The sequence below is a fragment of the Danio rerio genome, chromosome 12, assembly GCF_049306965.1.
Source record: "Danio rerio strain Tuebingen ecotype United States chromosome 12, GRCz12tu, whole genome shotgun sequence".
In the NCBI taxonomy this organism is placed as follows: domain Eukaryota; kingdom Metazoa; phylum Chordata; class Actinopteri; order Cypriniformes; family Danionidae; genus Danio; species Danio rerio.
This window is the reverse complement of record NC_133187.1, coordinates 10,144,748-10,170,058: the sequence shown is the minus strand read 5'-3', so window position 1 is coordinate 10,170,058 and position 25,311 is coordinate 10,144,748. Positions and strand designations below refer to the sequence as shown.

At 37.4% G+C, this 25,311-nt stretch overlaps 1 protein-coding gene across 10 annotated transcripts; it reads left to right on the top strand.

The window, feature by feature from the left end:
• The first annotated feature begins 582 nt into the window (after window positions 1-582).
• On the top strand, window positions 583-23,992 carry arg1 (arginase 1). 10 transcript variants are annotated; one of them, XR_012387673.1, is made up of 9 exons: window positions 583-1,661; window positions 1,774-1,846; window positions 9,285-9,459; window positions 9,782-9,941; window positions 15,642-15,736; window positions 15,822-15,926; window positions 16,029-16,165; window positions 18,475-19,168; window positions 20,336-23,992. XR_012387673.1 is itself a non-coding variant. In NM_001045197.1 (8 exon segments), coding segments are annotated over 8 exon segments (1,026 nt in total). In that variant the 5' UTR covers window positions 1,530-1,544.
• Window positions 23,993-25,311: the final 1,319 nt, after the last annotated feature.

Sequence of the window (25,311 nt, the reverse complement as noted above, 5' to 3'; positions counted from 1 at the left end):
AAAGGTCATTGTAATAGTATGTCTGATAATATTTTTTTCTTCTGGAGAAATAAATGTCCTATATGTTTTATTTCAGCTAAAAATAAAAGCAGTTTTTAATTTTTTAAGGCCAAAATTATTAGCTTCTTAAAGCTACACTTTTCGATAGCCTACAAAACAAACCATTGTTTTACAATAACTTGCCTAATTACCCTAACCTGCCCAGTTAACCTAAATAATCTAGTTAAGCCTTTAAATGTCACTTTAAGCTGTATAGAAGTGTCTTGAAAAATATCTAGTCAAATGTTATTTACTGTCATCATGGTGAAGATTAAATCAGTTATTAGAAATGAGTTATTAAAACTATTCAGTTGAACAGTGTGGGGAAAAAAACAACATAAATGTCCGTTAAACATAAATTGTGTGTGTGTGTGTGTGTGTGTGTGTGTGTGTGTGTGTGTGTGTGTGTGTGTGTGTGTGTGTGTGTGTGTGTGTGTGTGTGTGTGTGTGTGTGTGTGTGTGTGTGTGTGTGTGTGTGTGTGTGTGTGTGTGTGKKGGAGAAGAAAGGCGATTTAAGTGACTTTGGCTGATCTGATGAGTCTCAATTTCTGCTGCGAGTTTGGGATGGTAGGGTAAGAATTTGGCATTAACAAAGCACTTTCTTGTATCAACGGTTCAGGCTTCTATACTTTCTTGTATCAACGGTTCAGGCTGGTGGTGTTGGTGTAATGGTGTGGGGGAGATTTTCTAGGCACACTTTGGCCCCATTAGTACCAATTGAGCATCATGTCAACGCCACAGCCTACCTGAGTATTGTTGCTCACCATGTCCATTCCTTTATGACCACAGTGTACTCATCTTCTGATGGCTACTTCCAGCAGGATAACATGCTATGTAATAAAGCTTGAATCATCTTAGACTGGTTTGGTGGTACAGGAGATTCGCATCATAGATGTGCTGCCGACGAATCTGCTGCAACTACGTGATGCTATCATGATGTCAATATGGACCAAAATCTCTGAGGAATATTTCCAGTACCTTGTTGAATCTGTGCCATGGGCGGTTCTGGGGCAAAAGGGGGTCCAACCCATTTCTATTAAAATGTACCTAATAAAGTGGCCGCTGAATGTAAATATGTATGTTTTGATTTATTATTATATTTATTAGAGATTTGAATAGTTCAAAATTCATCTGAGATGCCATAGTTCATCTTTTTTCCCCAAATTATTACGAGGAATACATTTTAAAATGTTATACTTACAAAAACTTACTCGAAAGCAATGATGTGAACGGATGAACAGCCTTTAATTATTTTCTTGATACCCAAGTAAAATGTACTCTTCCCATGCGCTTATTATCATTATAAACCAATTCGAATGGGAAATTTGCTGACCTCAGATCAGCTCTTGCTCATTTAGCGACTTTTCACACCAGAGAGGAAAACCCAGAGCAGCCCAATGCGCGTCACCGGCCAGCGTGTCGTCACGGCTCCTGTAATCTGCTTTGATTGTAGAGCCGCTTATTCCAGACTCACTGCTGCCGGATGAATTAGTATCACTACAGTGATGATGAAGATGAAGAGCTTTAGCGGATCACGAGCAGCTCTTCACATATTCAGGAGACACCTCCATCATCAGCGGCACTCTGTGGGAATAATAGGCGCTCCGTTTTCCAAAGGACAGGTGAGTGATAAAGCACACTGACGGGAAATAAAACACTGAGGTGAACTGTGTGAGAAATGAATATGTCTGCTGCAGTAGTGGAGCTCATGTTCATGACTGTCTGTCACTGCAGCAGAAGGATGGTGTGCAGGAAGGAGCAGACCTCATTCGAGCGGCTGGACTGGTGCAGAAACTTAAAGGGCAAGGTAACACTACCTGATATTAACAACATCACTGTACAAAACACTCATGACATTGAAGCAATTCCTGCGTTATGGATGTGTGATTAAAACTCAAAACGTAAATTCTCAGAGAAAGCATTGTGTTCACATTATGTTGCAACAGCTGTTTATATTTTCCAAAACAACTAACAATAGTTATGGGATCAGAAAAGCATCAATCTATAACAATTTTTTAGATTTTAAATAAGGAAAATAAACATGCGTCAGGGATGTGACCAAAAAAGTTAGCGAGTTTACACGGTGCCTATAGAAAATGATCATACCCTGTGAAAATCTATACCTTTACTTATATTACACCCTGCTTTCAGAAGACCTTCAGGATAAAGTTGTAGAATGGTACAGTTTAGGAGAAGGCTATAAAAACATTTCGCTATTTGAATGGAGTTTGATTTCAGGCTGTATGACAAATAAAGTAATTATTTCAAAGGGGAATGATCATCTTCGATAGGTGCTGTGCATTGTAGAAATTCTGTGAATACAATCTCTTTATCTTTGCATTATTGATGAAAAAGCTTCATTATGTATGTGACAGATGTGAAATTGTCACTTGTGTGACTTTGGTAAATCAAATATAATTGTTTGAAAAGATTGATAGAGACATTTTGGTTATTTTTACAATACAAGCCCACGCAAACACCGTAGAAAAGCATTTCAATATTTTGGTGAAACCCAGTTCAAATGAGCTGAAACAACACAATTCTTAATATTTTAAGGGGGAGTTCTTTAATTTTTTAAATTTTTTTAACTAAACATGTTTTTTATTTGCAACCTTTTATTTTTTTAAATACATACTTAATTTTTCTTTAAAACTTAATACTTTTGATTGAATATTAAAGAAACTAATCTAACTCCATAGGATGAAAGTACCATTTTTTACACACACAAAAAAAAAAGATTATTAAAGATAATTTAACAAAAGTATATATACAGTTGAAATCAAAATTATTAGCTTTTTTTTTTTTTTACCTAATTTCTGTTTCAGGGAGAGAGAACAAATTTCTAAACATAATAGTTTTAATAACTCATTTCTAATAACTGATTTATTTTATCTTCACCATGATGACAGTAAATAATATTTACTTGATAATTGCCAAGACACTTCTATACAGCTTAAAGTGACGTTTAAAGGCTTAATTAGGTTAATTAGGTATACTAGGCAGGTAAGGGTAATTAGGCAAGTTATTGTATAATGATGGTTTGTTCTGTAGACTATCAAAAATATCTAGCTTAAAGTGGCTAATAATATTGATCTTAAAATGTATATTAAAAAATTTAAAACTGCTTTTATTCTAGCCGAAATAAAGTAAATAAGGCTTTCTCCAGTAGAAAACATACTATCAGACATACTGTGAAAATTTGCTTGCTCTGTTAAACATCATTTGGGAAATATAAAAAGAAAAAGAAAAATTAAAGGGGGCTAATAATTCTGACTTCAGATATATATTCTGTGGTTACTAATGCATGGTCTATTAATATCAGGTGATGTTTTGTACAAATGTAAAACAACTAATTTCACTTTAAACATAAATTGCACATTGTTACTTTTGACCCATCAGTAAACACTATTTGCCACATGCCATTTGCTGTTTGTTCAAACTACTTATTTAAAATGAGCTGAAACAACCCAATTCTTGAGTTTGTTTATTTGTTTTATGTCCAATCCACTTAAATTTGTACAAATCAATAAGCTAACTTAATTCCTTCATGTTGCCCTAACACAATCGATTGTGTGAATCCCAGCACTTTTTACAGTGAAGAGACAAAAGTAACGACAATATGTGCATTATGTGACTTTGGTAAATCAAATATAATTGTTTGAAAAGATTGATAGAGAGTATTTTTATAATACAAGCCCACACAAGCAACTTAAAAAAGGGCTATTTTGGTGAAAACTTTTTTTATGGCAAGGTTGACATTTTTGGATGTATTTGCTCGTTTGCTGCTTGTTCAAACTACTCAGTTTAAATGGGCTGAAGCAACACATTTCTGTGTGGAGTTTGCGCATTCTCCATGTGTTTGTATGGGTTTCCTCCGGGTGCTCAGGTTTCCCCACAGTTCAAAGACATGAGCTATAGGTGAATTGAATAAGCTAAATTGGCCGCAGTATATGTGTGTGAATGCGAGAGTGTATGGATGTTTCTCAGTGTTGGGTTGCCATCCGCTGCATAAAAAATTATATATATATATATATATATATATATATATATATATATATATATATATATATATATATATATTTATATATATATATATTTATATATATATATATATATATATATATTTATATATGTACTAGGGATGCCACGGTTTCAATATAATATTGAACCATACGGTACGACCTCCACGGTTCAGTACATGCTTGTGAATTGTGGTTTTCTCGGCTTTGCGTTTAATTAATTTATGTGCATTTTATATCTCCTTGAATTGACTGTGTGTGCCTCTTAATCCATAAGCTGAGATGAGGGAACTCCTCCCCGCAAGTAAATACCAATCACTATGCTCTAAAGTTAGGGGTCGCTTAACCGTCATTCCACACTTTAACATAGCGAGCGGTGGTGAAGTGAGGCTGAGGCAAGAGTAAAAGGAAGCGCCGGCGAAGTGAGGCAACAGTACGAGAAAGCGCCGGCGTTTTTCAAATCTGTGGTGTGAGGACATTTCGGTTTTGCTGGTAAGTATAATGCCAATAAAAGAAAAAACGATGAACAAAAAATAACTGTGTGCAAGCATTGTTTTACATGTATAACCATGACTCCACATCTGCAGCGCCATCACCCAGCAATATCACTGAATGCAGGATAGCAGAGAAGGTAATAAAGTCCTCCAAATAGCAACAATCCCTCATCTTTCAAGCAAACATACCCAGCTGGTTCCGAGAGACACATAAAAATAACAAAGGCATTGCGGGTGTTTATTACCAAAGATTTGCAGCCGTTTTCGGTGATTGGAGATGTGAGCTTTTGTCATTTTATAAAATCACTCGATCCGCGTTACAGACTAAAGTCTCGCATTGTTTTAACACCAAGATAATTAAGATGGTTTATTTATGTTTACTTAAGTACAAATGTGTTTATTTGAAATGGCCAAGTTATCTTTATTAACTTCACATGTATGTTTATTTTCAAAGTGTAGGATTTTATGTGTTGCCCAGTTTGTACATGGGCTACCAGCAGCTGTGAGATTTCAGTGTTAATTTTTTTATACAATATACTAGGAACTACTGTACTTTTTTTGGCTTTTAAGTAATACTAAAAAAAATAAAAAAAACACGTGTTGAGCCATGAGAACCAAACCGAACCAAAAACCGTGTTAAAAAACCGAGGTATGTATTGAACCGTATATATATATATATATATATATATATATATATATATATATATATATATATATATATATATATATATATATATATATATATATATATAGGTTTTGAATGAGTGAAGGATGAGTCAATTTTTGTCTGCATTTCATAAATGCACAGAATGTTTTCTAACAGTGAACATTCCATTCAGTACATTCAGTAGTGCCTCAGAGCTGCCGTGTATGTTTGTATTTATTAATTTAGTTGAGAGAGAGAGAGTGTGTGTGTGCGTGTCTGTATTCTGATTGGACAGTGACCACAACGATTTTTCACACCCCTCGTGTATCTGCTGCAGTATGTCATTCTGTTACTGATCAGGAGGGAAACATGTATTTGCACATCTTAACTCAAACAAATCCACTAATGTTTAATGCTGCAACATGTATCAGAGACTTCCACCTGTCTGAAAAGTTCAATCAGTGACAGGCTGTCTGAAAATGAGTGATTTATTTAGACATTCATTTCAAGAGTTTTCACCCAAAAATGTATTTTCTGTCATCGTTTACTCACTCTTCATTTGTTAGAAACCTGCACTGTAAAAACTGCTGAGTTCCACACAATCGATTTGCGTTAGGACATCATGAAGGAATCAGGTTAACTTTTTAGTTTTTACTAATTTAACTGGATTGAACATAAAACAGTTACATTGTCTCCCCCAAAAAACAGGAGCTGTATTGTTTCAGCACATTCTAAATAACGCAGCAAACGTATTGTTTCATTGTACTTGAGTATCTTTCAACTGTTGAACACAGTGAAAACTATAGGGAACTACAGCAACACTTGTAATAAAGGAGAAAACTTAACATAAAACTTCACACAAAATCACATACAAACATTTCAAACAGTACATCTCCATATTAGACCATCTTTTTTTTCCATAATATTTTTATTTTTCGTTTTCAGTTTGTACACATTGAGATACAACATTTTACAAACATTTTACAACAATAATAACCTTGTTGCATTTACAAATTATACAAAATACGAGGATATATATATATATATATATATATATATATATATATATATATATATATATATATATATATATATATATATATAATAAAAACTAAAAGCAAACAAACAAACAACAAAAAAATACATAAATAAAAATAAAAGTAAAACTGCTCCTCTTTTTGTCGTTAATGGGAATCTATTCAAACATGACAATCATTATCATACTGAGTACTAGGCACAGCAAATATCTATTAAAGAATGTATTAAAACAAAACTATAAAGCTGGAACTGCATTATCCATTAAACAATTATTGATCCACTTGTTCCTAATTCCACTTCTTTGATATAACTAATGAAAGGACTCCATTTGTTTTCAAATACACTTTGTTTAGCTTTTATAATAAAAGTTATTTTTTCCAATGGCAGACTTAACAACATTTGTCTTATCCATTGAGTAGCATTTGGTCTTTGCATATTTGTCCATAGCAAAGCTACACATCTTTTGGCATAAAGCAAGCTGAGGTCTATAAATACTTGTTTGCTTTACTATAGTTTGGGTATAAACCTAGCAAAAAAAAAAAAAAAAGCTTTGGGTCATGGAGGATTTGTTTCGAAAGAATTTTTTCACTGGTGACTCTCACCTCTTAACAAAATAATTTAATTTTTGTGCAGTGCCAAATACAGTGAAACAAGGTTCATGTAGCTTCCAAACATTTAGTACATATATCTATTATGTTTTTGTTATATTTATTTAATTGTACTGGTGTTACATATGTCCACATAATCCATTTATTTTGTATAAGTTTAAAACTTTAATATATAGACATAGTGTGAGCCTTAGTGCAGGCTTCTTCCCAATCTTTATCCAAAAAATTCAGACTGCAAATCTTCCTTCCATGCATTCAACTTACAACATGAATTTTCGAGTGAGTTCATTGTCAGCAAACCATAAAACTCTGATGATACTTTTTCATCTTAGACCATCTTATAACAGATTAGAAACATCATTACCCCAATCAATCAGCCGAAACCAACTACATCTATTGACATGAAACCACATCAAATAGACACTTTATCAAAACAAACAAAAAAGAAGATATTTTGAAAAATGCTAGTATAGCTGGCACCCACTGGACGTTTCTCAATGTGTTCTTGTCTGTACTTGCGTTCTTGTGTCCTTGGATTGAGTAGAATAATCACCTCTGTGATCCGCATCCAATCAAATCATGCATAGATAAATCACATCAGACAGACATCAAGAAAGTTATTATAGATGCATATATTAATGTAATGTGTTCTCATATTAAATATGATCACATTTTAAATGTATAGTCCCTGAATGGCAAATTATCTTAATTACACTTAAAGACACACTTAAAATGTCACTGCTGTACGCTACTTTTTTAATTTGCAGGGAATAATACTTACTACTCACTTGAGTACTTTTAAAGGCTACTTTTAATCATACATTGAGTAGTAATGTGCATAATCAAAGCATTATAGAATTCTGAGTGTGCCTCACACAGGTGAGTGGGCTTGACAAACCACCTGTGGAAAATGCTTTAACTGACACACACAGCAGTTTTGTAAATTTTTACCAGACACTCTCTTACAATCTCTCCGTATTTCTAAAAATAGAATCTCCCCTCTTTACTCTAGCATTAATTCTCTGAGCACTTACAGTTGCTTTGTATAATTATCACTTCTTATGTTTTTTCTCTTCTTGTTGAACTGCTGAATGCCTTCTTTATTGTAAGTTGCTTTGGACAAAGTGTTTGCTAGGTGACTAAATTTATACTCACTGGCCACTTTATTAGGTACACCTGTCCAACTGCTCGTTAAAGCAAACTTCGAATCAGCCAATCAATGCATTTAGGCATGTACACATGGTCAAGGCGATCTGCTGCAGTTCAAGCCGAGCATCAGAATGGGGAAGAAAGGGGATTTAAGTGACTTTGAACATGGCATGGTTGTTGGTGCCAGACGGGCTGATCTGAGTATTTTAGAACCTGCTGATCTACTGGGATTTTCACGCACAACCATCTCTAGGCTTTACAGAGAATTGTCCGAAAAAGAGAAAATATCCAGTGAGCGGCAGTTTTGTGGGCACAAATGTCTTGTTGATGCCAGAAGTCGGTGGAGAATGGCCAGACTGAGGTATTTAGATGAGCATCTCTAAATGCACAACACGTCTAACCTTGAGGCGGATGGGCTACAGCAGCAGAAGACCACACCCGGAGCCACTCCTGTCAGCTAACAACAGGAAACTGAGGCTACAATTTGCACAGGCTCACCAAATTGGACAATAGAGGATTGGAAAAATGTTGCCTGATCTGATGAGTCGAATTCTGCTGTGATATTCGGATGGTAGAGTCAGAATTTGTCATCAACAACATGAAAGCATGGATCCATCCTGCCTTGTATCAACGGTTCCGGCTGGTGGTGTTGGTGTAATGGTGTAGGGGATGTTTTCTTGGCACACTTTGGGCACGTTACCATTGACCATCGTGTCAACGCCACAGCCTACCTGAGTATTGTTGCTGACCATGTCCATCCCTTTATGACCACAGTGTACTCATCTTCTGATGGCTACTTCCTGCAGGATAACACGCCATGTCATAAAGCGTGAATCATCTCAGACTGGTTTCTCGAACATGACAATGAGTTCACTGTACTCAAATGGCCTCCACAGTCACCAGAGCTCAATCTAATAGAGCACCGTTTGGATGTGGAAAAACAGGAGATTCACATCATGGATGTGCAGCCTACAAATCTTCAGCAACTGTGTGATGCTATCATGTCAATATGGACCACAATCTCTGAGGAATATTTCCAGCACCTTGTTGAATCTATGCCACAAAGGAATAAGGCAGTTCTGAAGGCAAAAGCGGGTCCAACCTGAGACTAGTAAGGTGTTCCTAATAAAGTGGCCGGTGAGTGTAAATGTATTTATCACAGCTACTTTTACTCCACTTGCACTATGTTTTGGGATGGTTCTTGAGTATGATCTTTCTTCCACTGCTTATTACAAACCATGACAGTATTTTCGTGAGCCCTCTTTATTTGAAGACCTCTCTCCTTTTCCAGGTTGTGTGGTGAAGGATTATGGGAATGTGACGTTTGAAAACCTTCCCAACGACGAGTCCATCGGGAGACTTAAGACCCCGAGAGCGGTGGGACGAGCAAATGAGCTGCTTTCAGGAGCCGTGCAGAAGATCAAGAGTGATGGAAACACATGCGTGATGCTGGGAGGAGATCACAGGTCATTCATCCAGATGTTACATATTTAAGATGATCACAGTCTCTTAAAAATAACATTCATCTTTATCGAACCTCACATTCTCTTTCGATTTATTTTAAATGAGATCTTTTTATTTTAGAATATACATGTTTCTTTTCACGTGATAAATAAGAATGAATACATTTCAGTGGTGCTTTTGACTGATATGGGATATACAAAAATATGAAGCAGCAATTTTCGAGATCGATATTAGATGATATTACATTATGAATTTAGAAGTGAACAGATTACATTCATTATCTAGGTTAACACTTGACCGGTAGTGTGTGTGTGTTTCTTACAGCCTGGCGATCGGCTCAATCTCTGGTCATGCTGCATCCGGACATGAGCTGAGTGTTTTATGGGTGGACGCACACGCAGACATCAACACACCTTTAACCACACCGACTGGAAATATTCACGGCCAGCCGATGTCTTACCTCATCCACGAACTGCACTCCAAGGTCAATCGTGCTCTTTAATCATTTCAGTTCCTTAATCTAAAATGTGTATAATGTGTTACACAGTCGTTACACTATCATCAGTCTCATTACAAATTGCCAGACTCCTACAGAAATGTTTGAATTGAAAGTCTTAACATATTGACTATGTATGATTTGATTTGGAAGCCCGTTTCCACTCCTAAATAAAGAATAAAAAAACGGTATTGTATAAGTTATCCATCTACTCATAACTACAAAACAAAACTAATTTCATTAAAGGGCACCTATGATGAAAATCCTCTTTTGGAAGCTTTTTGAACCGAACTGTGTGTAGGTATAGTGTGTCCACAGTCAAATTGGGGTGAAATAAAGCCAATAAGGCCCAATCCCAATTCTATTTTTGTACTTCCCCTTCCTCTTAAAACTGAGTGTGAGGGGGAAGGGCTTCAAAATGTACCCCTAAGAAATGGGACAGCACTACAGCACCTGCACACGTTATCATATGTCATCTCGATCTCTTGTTTCATATGAGATCAGACGATCATGACTGCTGTAGTTATTCCAGTTGCTTTATTTTTTGGTATTTATCTTCAGGAAATCACTGAAGTCATATATTATGTTATCGTAACCATCTAATGTGGCTATAAGATCTTAACTTTACTGCGCATTTACACAGTAGCCATTTTAATCTATGTAAACACAAGAAAACAGCATTAACATTATAGCAGACACTGTAAAAAGCTCATTCTCAGCCACTAGACTTTCTGATAGGGTATTTGAGCTTACCTGTTTACCCTCCCGTTTTTCCCGTGATTCTCCTGTATTTTACAGTTATATCCTGCTATCATGTTAAAGTATTTTCCCGTATTTCTTCCGTACTTTCAGTGTTTCTCTAAGGGGTGGCAAGAAACATTAAAAAGACGAGCCTCCCTATATGCAACCCATACCGCCGAACCACCAGGGGCCGCCCCTCGCTCTTAAATGTGATTCTGTTCTGTGCTTTCGCTTTGTTTAGGCAGAAAAACACTTTGATATATAAAAACGGCGCGATTACCCTTCTTCTTCATAACAGGTGCCGTTACCCCTCCTATGCAATCCTCAAAACAGTCATGTAGCGGTGCGTGACTGTCAGCTGACGCTCTCCATAGTGATATAAAGACGCTGTTTCTCAAATAGATTCTGTACACGTGATTTGCAGCGGAGCGAAAGTCTGGCTTTTGGGTGTGTGTTTAAACAGACATATACACAGAATTAATAAAAATAATATCTAAAGATCTCGATCTTGGTGTGTTTTTTTTTTTTCAAACACAACTAATTTTGTCCTTAATGAGCATAAAAGTTAGTAAATAATAATAATAATAATAATAATAATAATAATAATAATAATAATAATAATTCCTTACATTTATATAGCGCTTTTCTGGGCACTCAAAGCGCTTTACACACAATGGGGGGGATCTCCTCATCCACCACCAGTGTGCAGCATCCACCTGGATGACGCGACGGCAGCCATTTTGCGCCAGACCGCACACCACACACCAGCTGATTGGTGGAGAGGAGACAGCATTCGAATGCCTTTATTATATTGTTAGATGTGTGCATTTTTAAAGTGACACCTGTTATTTAATGTAATCAAACGAAAAAATCTAAATAAATAAGAGATTCATTTGTTGCTTCGTTGCTCTCTAATCAGAATGTGTAAGGTATACAGTGAAGAAACGGCTAATGAGATAGCTTGATTCTGTTTCATTATAACAGCTATTCACTTTAATAAGCTGAAGGGTTTACTAATGTATTTGCTGGTATGTATATATTTATTTTTACTTTTGTAAATAATAATAATATTAAAACATATTACTGACCATTTAACTGTTTATTTACAATTAAACAGCTCCAAACGAACATAGTAATTTGGGGATTTTTTTAAAGGAGGATGAGGGGGAAGAGGGGATTCCTTATGGTGGGCATATCCCTTATTTTCACATCCCAATGTTGACAGGTATGTATTTGAGCGTCATCGAGAGTCAGAATGTTGTGGGACTGCTATACAGGAGTTATTATTAGGGTATACCTGTCAACATTGGGATGTAAATAAATAAGGGATATGACCACCATAATGAGGAATTCCCCCGACTTTAAAAAATCCCCAAATTAATAAATATGTTCATTTGGAGCTGTTTCATTATAAATAAACAGTTAAATGGTCAGTAATATATTTTATTATTATTATTTACAAAAGAAAAAAATAATAATAAACATTCGCAGCCCATAAGCAAACAGTTCAGCTTAATTAAATGAATAGCTATTATAATGAAATAGAATTAAGTTATCAAATCTCATTAGCTGTTTCTTCACTGTATAACTTACACATTCTGATTAAAGAGCAAGGAATGGATCTCTTATTTATTTAGATTTCTTTCGTTTGATTATATCAGTTTCACTTTAAAAAATCCACACATCTAATGTCATATTGAAAGCATTCAAATGCTTTTTCTAACTTTTATGCTCATTTAGGATGAAATTATTTGTTTTTGAAAAAAAAACCCCACCAAGATCAACATCTTTAGATATTATTAATTCTTTGTATATGTCTGTTCAAACACGCACCCAAAAGCCAGACTTTCACTCCGCTTTAACTCGCGTGTACAGAATCCGTTTGGCAAACAGCGTCTATTTACCACTATGGAGCGAGTCAGCTGACATTCATGTACCACTACATGACTGTTTTGAGGATTGCATATGAAGGGGAGACAGCACCTGCTTTGAAAAGGAAAGGGAATCTTGCAATTTTTATATTTATTTCAAAGTGTTTTCCAGCCTAAACAAAGCGAAAGCACAGAACAGACTCACATTTAAGAGCAAGGGGCGGCCCCTGGGGGTTTGGCGGTATGGGTTGCGAATAGGTTGGATTGGCTCCTTAATGTTTATTTGCCACCCTTCAGAGAAGGACTGAAACTACGGGAGAAAAAACGGGAAAATACCTTTACGAGATGATAGCGGGAAATAACTGTAAAATACTGTAGAATCCCAGTGAAAACTGGAGGGTTGACAGCTATGTATTATAGATTGCGAAATTTAGCAGTTTTTATTTTAGCTCTTTGTTTTTTTTAAAGCATGACGGTAAAACAACAATGCTGTAATGAATGTATTAAAATACTGCCATTGTGGCTGGTGTATTCTTGGGAATTTTCTTACCTCATGGTTTCGAGTGTGGTCTTGAAAAATCTCTGTTTGAAGGGCTATCTAGCCCTTCCCCTTAGCCCTATCCCTTCAAGCTAAAGAGAATTGGGACACTCCTACCCCTTCACGGGAACACGCAAAACGAGGGGTAAGGATAAGGGGAAGGGATAAGGGGTAGAATTGGGATTGGGCCTAAGTCTCATTTTTACATTTCCTGACTTTAAAATAAGATCCAAATCCCTCCCATTTTGAGGCCCACCGCAATGTGACAGGACTACGGTTTCCCTGGCCACCGAATTAATTGACAACCGCGTATTAGCATATCTCAATAGTAATGACTATAATCATATCACAAAACAGGATGTGCGCAAAACAACCTAAATTAAAAGATCTTTTCAGCTCTCTGTGACCATCAATCATCATCAATTGGGATCAGGAAGGAGTTTTTTTAAGTTTAAAAAGTTTTGAAAAATTATTACAAAGTGCATGTTTTTAATAAAGATGGTGGCCCTAACATGAACCCCAGGTAGGTAACATTTAACTTTTTTGTTCCATCAATCCATCAATATTACAAATTTAACTTTAACCCAGATAGCTATAAGCCACCGACTGCATCTATACCACAGATAACATAAGCAAAATACACAAAACAATATACAAAAATATATTAAAAAAAAAAAACAGTTTTATAAAAATATCACAATCAATTTATAGCACACAAACGAAACATGTATCCACTGAAATATAATAATAAGTATCTACTACACTGGTTTTCAGAAAAGGTTTGGTGTTAGAAACTTGATACTCTGCTTAGAAGAAAAACATGCAGACAAATGTGCAGATTTGAAAGTACCTGTGTTTGTGTGGACATGGCCTTAGACTAGAGATGCCCAAAGTAGGGCCCCAGGCCGAAATTGGCCCTTGGTAACCTTTAATTAGGCAATGTCTCTTCTGAAAAGAAAGGGAGAATGATGGGGAGGTGGCTTGGGCGAATGCCTTTGACTGAGATTGTTAGTTCAAATTTAACGTAACCTTTTATTTCTTTGTTTTATTGCTGAGCTACAAAAAGCTGAAATGAAATGATTCAATTAAATGTTGTAAATGAATCAGACTTTTAAAATGTCAATTCTGTCACATGACAGACAATGCACAAGACATCTGCGAGCAAGTCAAGGTGAAGGCAGGAGCAGCTCGTTTAGTGTATTCAGCGTTGAACTCCATTGTGTTATAAATGGAATTGTTCATGTTTTTACAATAACAAAATGTATTATTAAATGTTTAAAATGATACTGGGTTAGTTCATATGATTTAAAGCAAAACAAAATTGTTTTTCTTTTATTATATTATATTTTGATATTATTATGTCATTGAATAAATTAGCATATTCCCCTTGGAAAATTTAGTGTAATACAGGTTGCTATAGATTCGGCCCACAGCCCTCAATCAAGTTGGATTTTTGGCCCTTTATAGGAAAAGCTGTCAGGGTTCTGCGACTCTGGTCTTGTAAATTCTTGTTTTGGTGGCAGAGTCCGGACACTAGCTCTGTCTTGTCCTGTCCAGTTGTGCTCGGCTCGAGTTTTCTTGGGTAAAGCACTTGTTTTGTCATTGTGTGTGTTGCTGGGTGCACGTTGTCGTAGGTGTGCGCGGACCGTGCGCACTCCCGCTTGATGTGGGCGTGCGGGGTTTGCGCACCCTTGGGACGCGCGCTCTTGTATTCGTGTTTGTGTTTTGTTCTGTCAGCATCGCGCTGTTTCATTCTCAGTGTCTCCTTCTAGTTGGTTTGGTTTTCGGTATTTTTTTATCTATCCTGTGCTTGTGACTTGCGTCTGTTGTCAAAGCACGTGGCTCTGTGTTTACATTGTGGTTGCGTGCTTTTATTTTGTGCTTAAGTGTTGTGTTTGTCTTGTCATACGAACACGCGGTTAATGAGTTCTCTCATTGGCTTTGTGTTCTAGTTATGTGAGCACATGGCTTGTGTTGTCTCTTTGTGTCATGTGCTCTCCCGTCTTTTGTCTAGTCCCACCCTCCTTGTTAACATATTATTAGTTAATTATGTTCATCTGTTTGTGTTAATTTACTTCTGCTTTTATTCTCCTCATGTCTGCTGTCCTGTGCCAGTTCGTTGTCGTATGTCATCGTTTCTCTCCCTGTCCTGTCGTGTTTTCCAGCCCTGATCCCTACCAGCCTGCCCAGTCAAGTTTGTTTGTTTGTTCATTTGTTTTGCTAGTGTTTTCCCCCCTGGTAGTTTATTTTGCTGTTTATTTTTATTTTTACTATTAATAAAAACCCATTTAGCTCTGCCCTTGAGTCCTCAACCCTTTCCTCTACACAAACCGTGACAAAAGCTTTGGGCACCCCTGCCTTAGACCAATGTCTGAACAATATTTAAGAGAAATGAGCCTTTTGTGTACATTTTAGATCTCTAAGTTTAGCTAATGAAATATGGAAGTGAAAACAAAATGGTTGTGTTTATATTTTTGTTGAATGTGGATTATATTTATTTTCAAAAATGCTTTGTGCAACTTTTCTAATCTTCCTCAGATGCCCAAACTTCCAAATTTCTCATGGCTAAAGCCTTGCGTAGCAGCTCAGGATGTTGTGTATATTGGACTCCGAGATGTGGACCCGGAAGAACAGTAAGTTTGCAGACAGTTTGCATCAAATATGTGTTATATCACTATTCGATTGCCTTTTATGTAGTTGAATGATTTTACACCACAGTTATATCCTTAAATACCTGGGCATCAAAACCTTCTCCATGACTGAAGTTGATCGACTTGGAATAGCAAAAGTCATGGAGCAGACGTGTGATCACATGTTTTCAAAGTAAGTGTGTGACTATGCAAATATTCTCTTTTTTGCATTTGTTGGAATGTCTTCGTAAGTGTAAATGTTTATTGAGGAAATATTGCTGCTCTTTTGCATCAGAGTGAAGAAGCCGATCCATCTGAGTTTCGACATTGATGCGCTGGACCCAGCAGTTTCACCGGCGACTGGCACACCTGTAGCAGGAGGACTGACATATAGAGAGGGCATTTACATCACTGAGCACATCTGCCAAACAGGTCAGAACAGTAGGATGTGTGAGTCGAGAAACAACCAGCAGGGGAAGCTTAAATGGTGATACACTTGTGCCACCCTACTTTTAGGAGTTTTGATTTACAAGGACAGAAGGCATGTCCTCCTAAACCTCCTTATCATTGTCATACCAATGTCATTATACAATTTCCTCCGGGTGCTCCAGTTTCCCCCACAGTCCAAAGACATCTGCTATAGGTGAACTGAATCAAATAAATTGGTCATAGTGTATGTGTGAATGAGTGTGTATGGGTGTTTCCCAGTACCGGGTTGGCAGCTAGACAAGCATCTGCTGTGCAAAACATAACACACATCATCACTCATTTCTAAGGACATCAATATTGTCTCACAGGACACCACTAGACTCTAACAGGACACCACTAGTCTGTAACAGGACATCACTAGTCTCTAACAGGACATCACAAGTGTCTAACAGGACTTCACTAGTCTCTAACAGGACATCACTAGTCTCTAACAGGACATCACTAGTGTCTAACAGGACTTCACTAGTCTCTAACAGGACATCACTAGTCTCTAACAGGACATCACTAGTCTCTTACAGGACATCACTAGTCTCTAACAGGACATCACTAGTCTCTCACAGGACATCACTAGTATCTCGTAGGACATAGTCTCTAACAGGACATCACTAGTCTCTAACAGGACATCACTAGTCTCTAACAGGACATCACTAGTCTCTCACAGGACATCACTAATCTCTGACAGGACATCAATATTGTCTTAAAGGACATCACTAGTCTCTAACATGTTGTTTAAATTGTCTCACAGGACATCACTAGTCTCTCACAAAACATCGTTAGTCTGTCACAGGACATCACATGTCTAACAGGACAACAATTTTGTCTTACAGGACATCACTGGTCTCTAACAGGACATTACTAGTGTCTAACAGGACATCACTAGTCTCTCACAGGACATCACTAATCTCTGACAGGACATCAATATTGTCTCACAGAACATCACTAGTCTGTCACAGGACATCACATGTCTAACAGGACATCAATATTGTCTTACAGGACATCACTAGTCTCTAACAGGTTGTTTAAATTGTCTCACAGGACATCACTGGTCCCTCATAGGACATCACTAGTCTCTCATAGGACATCACTAGTGTCTAACAGGACATCACTAGTCTCTTAGAGGACGTCACTAGTCTCTAACAGGACATTACTAGTCTCTAACAGGACATCACTAGTGTCTAACAGGACATCACTAGTCTCTAACAGGACATCACTAGTGTCTAACAGGACATCACTAGTCTCTAACAGGACATCACTAGTCTCTAACAGGACATCACTAGTCTCTAACAGGACATCACTAGTGTCTAACAGGACATCACTAGTCTCTAACAGGACATCACTAGTGTCTAACAGGACATCACTAGTTTCTCACAGGACATTATTATTGTCTCACAGGACTTCAATAGTCTCTCATAGGCCATAGTCTCTTACAGGACATCACTAGACTTTAACAGGACACCAAAATTGTCTCACAGGGCATCACCCGTCTCTAACAGGACATTAATATTGTCTCACAGGACATCACTAGTCTTTCACAGGACATCACTAGTCTCTCACAGGACTTCACTAGTCTCTCACAGGACTTCACTAGTCTCCCACAGGCCATAGTCTCTAACAGGACATCACTAGTCTCTCACAGGACTTCACTAGTCTACCACAGGACATATTCTCTAACAGGACATCACTAGTCTCTCACAGGACTTCACTAGTCTCCCACAGGACATATTCTCTAACAGGACATCACTAGTCTCTCACAGGACTTCACTAGTCTCCCACAGGACATATTCTCTAACAGGACATCACTAGTCTCTCACAGGACATAGTTTCTTACAGGACATCACTTGTCTCTAACAGGACATCACTAGTCTCTCACAGGCCATAGTTTCTAACAGGACATCACTAGTTTCTAACAGGACATCATTAGTCTTTAACTGGATATCAATATGGTCTCACAGGACTTCACTAGTCTCTTAGAGCACATAGTCATTAACAGGACATCAATATTGTCTCACAGGGCATCACTAGCCATAATCAGTAATTATTCAGGTTGATCATTATTGTTTTTCCTAAATAATTGATACAATTTATTGAAGTACTTAAGAATAGATGCAACTTATGAAACATGTCTTAAATGTTTTTTTACTCATGACAGTAAACTTCAAGTGTAGAAACTGAAATTAAAAAGAAATTTACAATCAACAATTTTAGATAACCATTCTCCTATAGACTTTGTTGTGTGTTTGGCTTCACTGCAGGGCTTCTCTCTGCTGTAGACATGGTGGAAGTGAACCCCAAACTGGGCAGAACAGCGGACGAGATCAAATCAACAGTAAACGCTGCTGTGGATCTGCTGCTGGGCTGCTTTGGACGGATTCGCGAAGGCTCTCATGACCCAGATTACAAAATGCCAAATCCATAAATCTTTATCTTTTAGGCTTTATTGCTCTATTTTTGTTCTTTTAAATAATCCTTATTAAATTGACTTTATGTCAGTGTCTAATTCTGAATGGAAAAGATGCCATAAAATGAAAATCTGGATATACCTAGGTATAGAATAATAAGAGTTTGGTACATACCATGTACCATGACATACCATGAGCCCCAAACTCCATTGTTTCCTTGATCTCATATAAATCAAGTAAGTTTAAAACTCTGGTGGAAAAACAAGCCAATCAGAACAAAACACTGTCTGTGACAATCCACACAGGATCATTAATATGCACTCCCTCAGCAGGATTTGATCGGCCTGTTTCACCTTGATTTTACATTAGTATTCTCATATTTGCTATGTATGTGGGGCTCTTATTTTGAAAACAAGACAAGCTTGTCTTTTTACAGCTTGTCAGAATACAAAATATTGGAATTTATTCAGTGTCACAATGAACAGGAATAAGGTCTGTTTAACTGTATCTTTTGTTAGTTTAGTGTGTATATTATCAAATTTGACAAGTACTTTATAATGAGGCAACATACACACACCGGCCACTTTATTAGGTACACCTGTCCAACTGCTCGTTAAAGCAAATTTCGAATCAGCCAATCAATGCATTTAGGCATGTAGACATGGTCAAGACGATCTGCTGCAGTTCAAACCGAGTATCAGAATGGGGAAGAAAGGTGATTTAAGTGACTTTGAATGTGGCATGGTTGATGGTGCCAGACAAGCTTGTCTGAGTATTTCAGAAACTGCTGATCAACTGGGATTTTCACGCACAACCATCTCTAGAGTTTACAGAGAATGGTCTGAAATAAAAAAAACATCCAGTAAGCGACAGTTCTGTGGGCGCAAATGCCTTGATGCCACAGGTCAGAGGAGAATGGCCAGACTGGTTCCAGTTGATAAAAAGGCAACAGTAACTCAAACAACTACTCGACACAACCGGGGTATGCAGAAGAGCATCTCTGAACACACAACATGTCTAACCTTGAGGCGGATGGGCTACAGCAGCAGAAGACCACACCGGAAGCCACTCCTGTCAGCTGGGAACAGGAAGCTGAGGCTACAATTCGCACAGGCGCATCTAAATTTGACAATAGAGGATTGGAAAAACGTTGCCTGGTTTGATGAGTCTTGATTTCTGTTGCAACACTCAGGTGGTAGGTTCAGAAATTGACATCAACAACATGAAATTATGGATCCGTCCTGGCTTATATCAACAGTTCAGGCTGATGGTAGTGTTATGGTGTGGGGGATGTTTTCTTGGCACACTTTGGGCCCATTTGTACCAATTGAGCATTGTGTCAACGCCACAGCCTACCGGAGTATTGTTGCTGACTATGTCCATACCTTTATGACCACAGTGTACCCATCATCTGATGGCTACTTCCTGCAGGATAACGAGCGAATGATCACAGACAATGACAATGACTTCACTGTACTCAAATGGTCTCCACAGTCACCAGAAGTCAATCCAATAGAGCACCTTTGGAATGTGGTGGAATGGGAAATTTGCACCATGGATGTGCAGCCAACAAATCTGCAGCAACTGCGTGATGCTATCATGTCAGCATGGACCAAAATCACTGAATAATGTATCCAGTATCTTGTTGAATCTATGCCATGAAGGATTAAGGCAGTTCTGAAGGCAAAAGGAGGTCCAACCTGGTACAAGTAAGGTGTACCTAATAAAGTGGCCGGTGAGTGTACACGTCAGTTCCTGAATAGTAGCATTAAATGCACACTTATGCACCTACTCAGTTTGTTCATAAATATGTTTTGACAACTTGAGCATTATTTTGCACATATGTATTTCAGAGTGTTGTGTGAGTATCAGAGACTTGAGATTAATATTCATGACTCTTCCAAATAAGCTGAAAACATTGCACTTTAAATCTAAGGCCAATTTTTATGATTATAAATGGGATTGTAAAAGATTTTTTGCACTTACCTAATCAATGTACCTTTCCCAGAGATGGGTTGCAGCTGGAAGGGCATCCGCTGCGTAAAACATATGCTGGATAAATTGGTGGTTCATTCCGCCGTGGCGACCCCAGATTAATAAAGGGACTAAGCCGAAAAGAAAATGAATGAATGAATGAATCTACAGTATGTTGTTATGAGAGAACAATGTAAACATAATGTATCTAAGCATTCTATGGCACCTTTAAAACAGTAAGAGGCAATTCACATTGCTTTAAATAAAAAAGAGAATTATAAAGACATTACAAATGATACCACATTAAATTAACATGGAATGCACAAACCTTTAATGTCTTTAAATGTATTAACATGATCAAAGCGTTGCCGTAAACCTCAAATTATCACTAAATTATATCACTGTAGTCTGATTGATACTTTTTTTGTTTATTGTTTTATCAAATAAAAGGCATTTCATTCTAAAAACATCTGCAGGTTATGATGTGCATGTATTTTTTAAATCTGAAATATTTACTGACTTTTATTAAGCAGAAAAACAAATTATATCCTAGATACAGCGCATCCGGAAAGTATTCATAGCGCTTCACTTTTTCCACATATTTATGTTACCGCCTATGTTAGAGCTTTTGAAATTGTTGCAAATTTATTAAAAAAGAAAAATCATATATACAGAAGTATTGACAGCCTTTGCCGTGAAGCTCTAAATTGAGCTCAGGTACATTCTGTTTCCACTGATCAATCTTGAGAAGTTTAATTGGAGTTCATCTGTGGTAAATTCAGCTGATTGGACATGATTTGAAAAGGCATACACCTGTCTATATAAGGTCCCAGGGTTGACAGTGCATGTCAAAGCACAAACCAAGCATGAAGACAAAGGAATTGTCTGTAGACATCTGAGACAGGATTGTCTCAAGGCAAAAGGCTGGGGAAGGTTAAAGAAACATTTCTGCTGCTCTGAAAGTTTCAGTGAGCCCAGCGGCCTCCATCATCAGTAAGTGGGAGATGTTTGGAACCCCCAGGACTCTTCCTAGAACTGGCCGGCCATCTAAGCTGAGTGATCATGGGAGAAGGGCCTTAGTCATGGAGGTGATCAATAATCTGATGGTTATTCTGTCTAAACTCCAGTGATCTTCTGTGGAGAGAGGAGAAACTTACAGAAGGAAAACCATCTGTGCAGCAATCCACCAATCAGGCCTGTATGGTAGAGTGGCTAAACGGAAGCCACTTCCCACCTGGAATTTGCAAAAAGACATCTGAAAGACTCTCAGACCACAAGAAACAAAATTCTCTGGTCTGATGAGGACAATGACACAAAGCACACTGCCAAAATATCAATGGAGTGGCTTCGCAACCGCTCAGTGAATGTCCTTGAGTGGCCCAGCTAGAGCCCAGAACTAAATCCTATTGAACATCTCTGGAGAGATCTGAAAATGGCTGTACACCATAGCTTCCCATCCAACCTGATAGAGTTTGAGAGGCACTGCAAGGAGGAATGGGCGAAAATTCCCAAAGACAGGTGTGCCAAGATTGTGGCATCATATTCAAAAAGACTTGAGGCTGTAATTGCTGCCAGGTGTACAAACAAAGTATTAAGCAAAGGCTGTGAATACTTATGTACATGTGTTTTTTTTTTTTTTTTATTTATTGAAAATACAAAAAAAAACTAAATTTTGCATTGTCATTATGGGGTATTGTGTGTATAATTTTGAGAAAATAAAGGATCCATTTTGGAATAAGGCTGTAACATTAAAAATGTGGAAAAAGTGAAGCGAATACTTTCCAGATGCACATTATAGCCTTCTGGACTGAAGCTCATTAAGTTTTGGAAAAATCAAATTTATTTACTTTTGTGTCAAACACATCAGGCTTTGCAGGAGCAGTTAGTTGTATCTGTAGAACCATATTCTATTTTATTACACTGCTCTCTGCAATAGCTCCTTAATTCTAATTGATCAAGGTATGTTATTCCCAGATATTACACGACAGTCTGGAATACTTTGGGTTCTGACTGGTCAGTCACGACATTGTAATCCAGTGGTCTCAAACTCAATTGCTGGATTGTTGCAGCTCTGCAGATTGTATCTCCAACCACCTCCAACTCACACCTGCTTATGTCTCTAGTCTTGATTAGTTTGATCAGCTAATTGATTAGGGTTGGAGCAAAACTGTGCGGAGCTGCAGCCCCCCATACCTTAGTATATACCTTGACTATAAGTGACGTTCATAGACTACATGCAACCCAGGCTCATTCTGATTACTTACCCCTATATTCATTTATAGAGTGTGCCAAATATGTCCCAGGAGGTGCTTCTTTTGTAGTTTTTGTTTTCAAGAATCCACCAGAGGCCAAAGTGTACGCTTTTTGAGATTTCCAATTTCTCTCGTGAGTGCCATTCGCGCCTGCTGTTCTCACATAAATCCACCAGAGGCCGCTGTTGACTAACTGACTGCCCAACTGACCGACTCCCCCACCATCCCCCTTCCCTAAACCCAACCAATAGTGTCTTAAAAAGCACAGATTGACCCACCCACCGCCTTCCATAAACCCAACCGCAGTGTTTTAATATGCAGTCCAGAAAAAAGCCCTGATTTTTACCACGTTTTCAGATTTACCACTTTCTCACCCTGTTATTTACTTGTCTATTTTATTTTTTGGCTTCTTTTTTTTTTGTCTCACCCACTCTCTGGAACCAGTCTTACCGGGCTCGAACCTCATTGTCGTGGTCAACTCTGCTCTGTCACACCAAGTCTCTACCAACGCACATGTCAAGCTACAGGACAAACTGGTAACAGCGGAAAAGCCGTCCATACGGAGGTAAGCAGTCAACTAGTAAGCGCGAAAAGGAATTGCATCTTACCACCCCCACCGTTCGTTTTAAATTAGCCGAAATGCAGCCATATGTAGCTCTGGCTACATAATTTGCGATCTCTAGAAATGTATATTAGGCTATGTTTTCAGAATGAGCCTATGTTAACTGCATGCTTGTCTGCCGTGCCTCTGTTTTTGTCTGTTTGGTGCCATCTTGTGACTAAATAACATGTAGGTTTGTGTACGCTTCATTAGGACCTTTTAAAGCTGTTTCTGTCAGCTTTAAATTTAAATAAACTATTGTGGCTCAGAAAAATGTTTTGTGTATGATTTAAGGCTAGTATCCATTGAATACGTGGGATAAAGTACATCCAGATGGTTGTTTTTGTATAATAAAGCCCTACAGTCTTATTCAACATCCCTCTTTATGCTGCGATAACTATCGCCTGGAAGTACTTTATCCCTTATATAGTAATGCTATATTCACCATAAAAGCCTGATGTAAGAGATGCGATACGCAACAAAAACACAAATGCAAACTTTTTTTTTTTCTCTATAGGTTCAATAAACTCTCATTTGAAAAACAGTTTCCTTTTCCAGACCATTATTTCATAGTATGTGAGTCTTTAATGAAAATGAAAACTCGTTTCACATGAAATTCACATAGAAAGAAAATTATATTTTTTAAAAATTATAATTTTTAAAGTAAATATTTTTTTCTAATTTCTCCTAATAGTAATGTCTTTGACACCCCCTAACTGGTAGTTCAATTTCCTCACTATTTACTCGCATTTTTGTGAATTTCTTTCTTCTGAAGAACACAAAATAATACTGAAGAATGCCTGCAGCCGATCCACCATCATCTTTAAGTCACCTGCTTTTCTGTAGCTGTTGCCGAACCCTTCAGCTTCTTTCAAGCGCGATTCAGCGTCAGTGACTCTTTCAGATAGAGCTGTAAACGAGTTTTGAAGGCAAGAAACAGAGTTGGCAATACCCTCCAGGGCCCGGTTTTTCAAAAGTAATCCACTAGGATTTTGGTTAAGGGATTGGATCAAATCATGAAAATGGGTTTTTCAAAAGAAAAAAATGGATTACATAATCGGATTAGATCACGTATTTCAATCTTGGTTTTTATCCGGATCAAACCTTTAGTTTTGTTTTTTCAGATCTTTTTTGTAGGATCTGGATTACTTTGATCAAAAAAAATCTGGATTAAACTGATCCCATCAGAAGGGTGGATTCAGCCTGGATTTCATGCCCAAAATGTAATAAAAACTTCAAAAAAGTATAAAAAAAATACTAGATTTGGATCATACAGTATCACACAAGATATCATATTTATTGATAAGGTTTTAATTGTATTTTTTCATCCGTCAGGCTACAGTGATTAGGTAGGCTTTAACATATTCAGCCTTACAGTATAGGCCTACAGCAAAGTAGAAAGAGTTTGGCCTCGTATAAATAATCCCCCAAACAGCTGTCAAAATTGACCAAAACACAACAATTTATTCTGTCACTAATTTATATATATATATATATATATATATATATATATATATATATATATATATTCGTCACAACGAAAAATGTTTTTCTTTTCAGTTTATTAGTGAAGCACGCAATGATTACAGAAAAAAAAAGAAAAAAAAGCAAAGAATGGCAATCACTGATTTTTTAAATTACTTTCAGCAACTGCAAAAAGAGACTGAAAGGGCAGAAGCACAGCTTCATCTGGCAGAGGAACAACTGACTCCTCTGACCAAACTGCAGCAAACCAAGACCAGACTTGAGATCTGCCTCCTAAATGCTGCGCTCAGACAAGCTGGACTCTCCACAACAGATGAAAAAGTCTGAGATTATTGTGGAGTTTTTGACATGAAGTCTTTTTTAATTAAATACATCTAT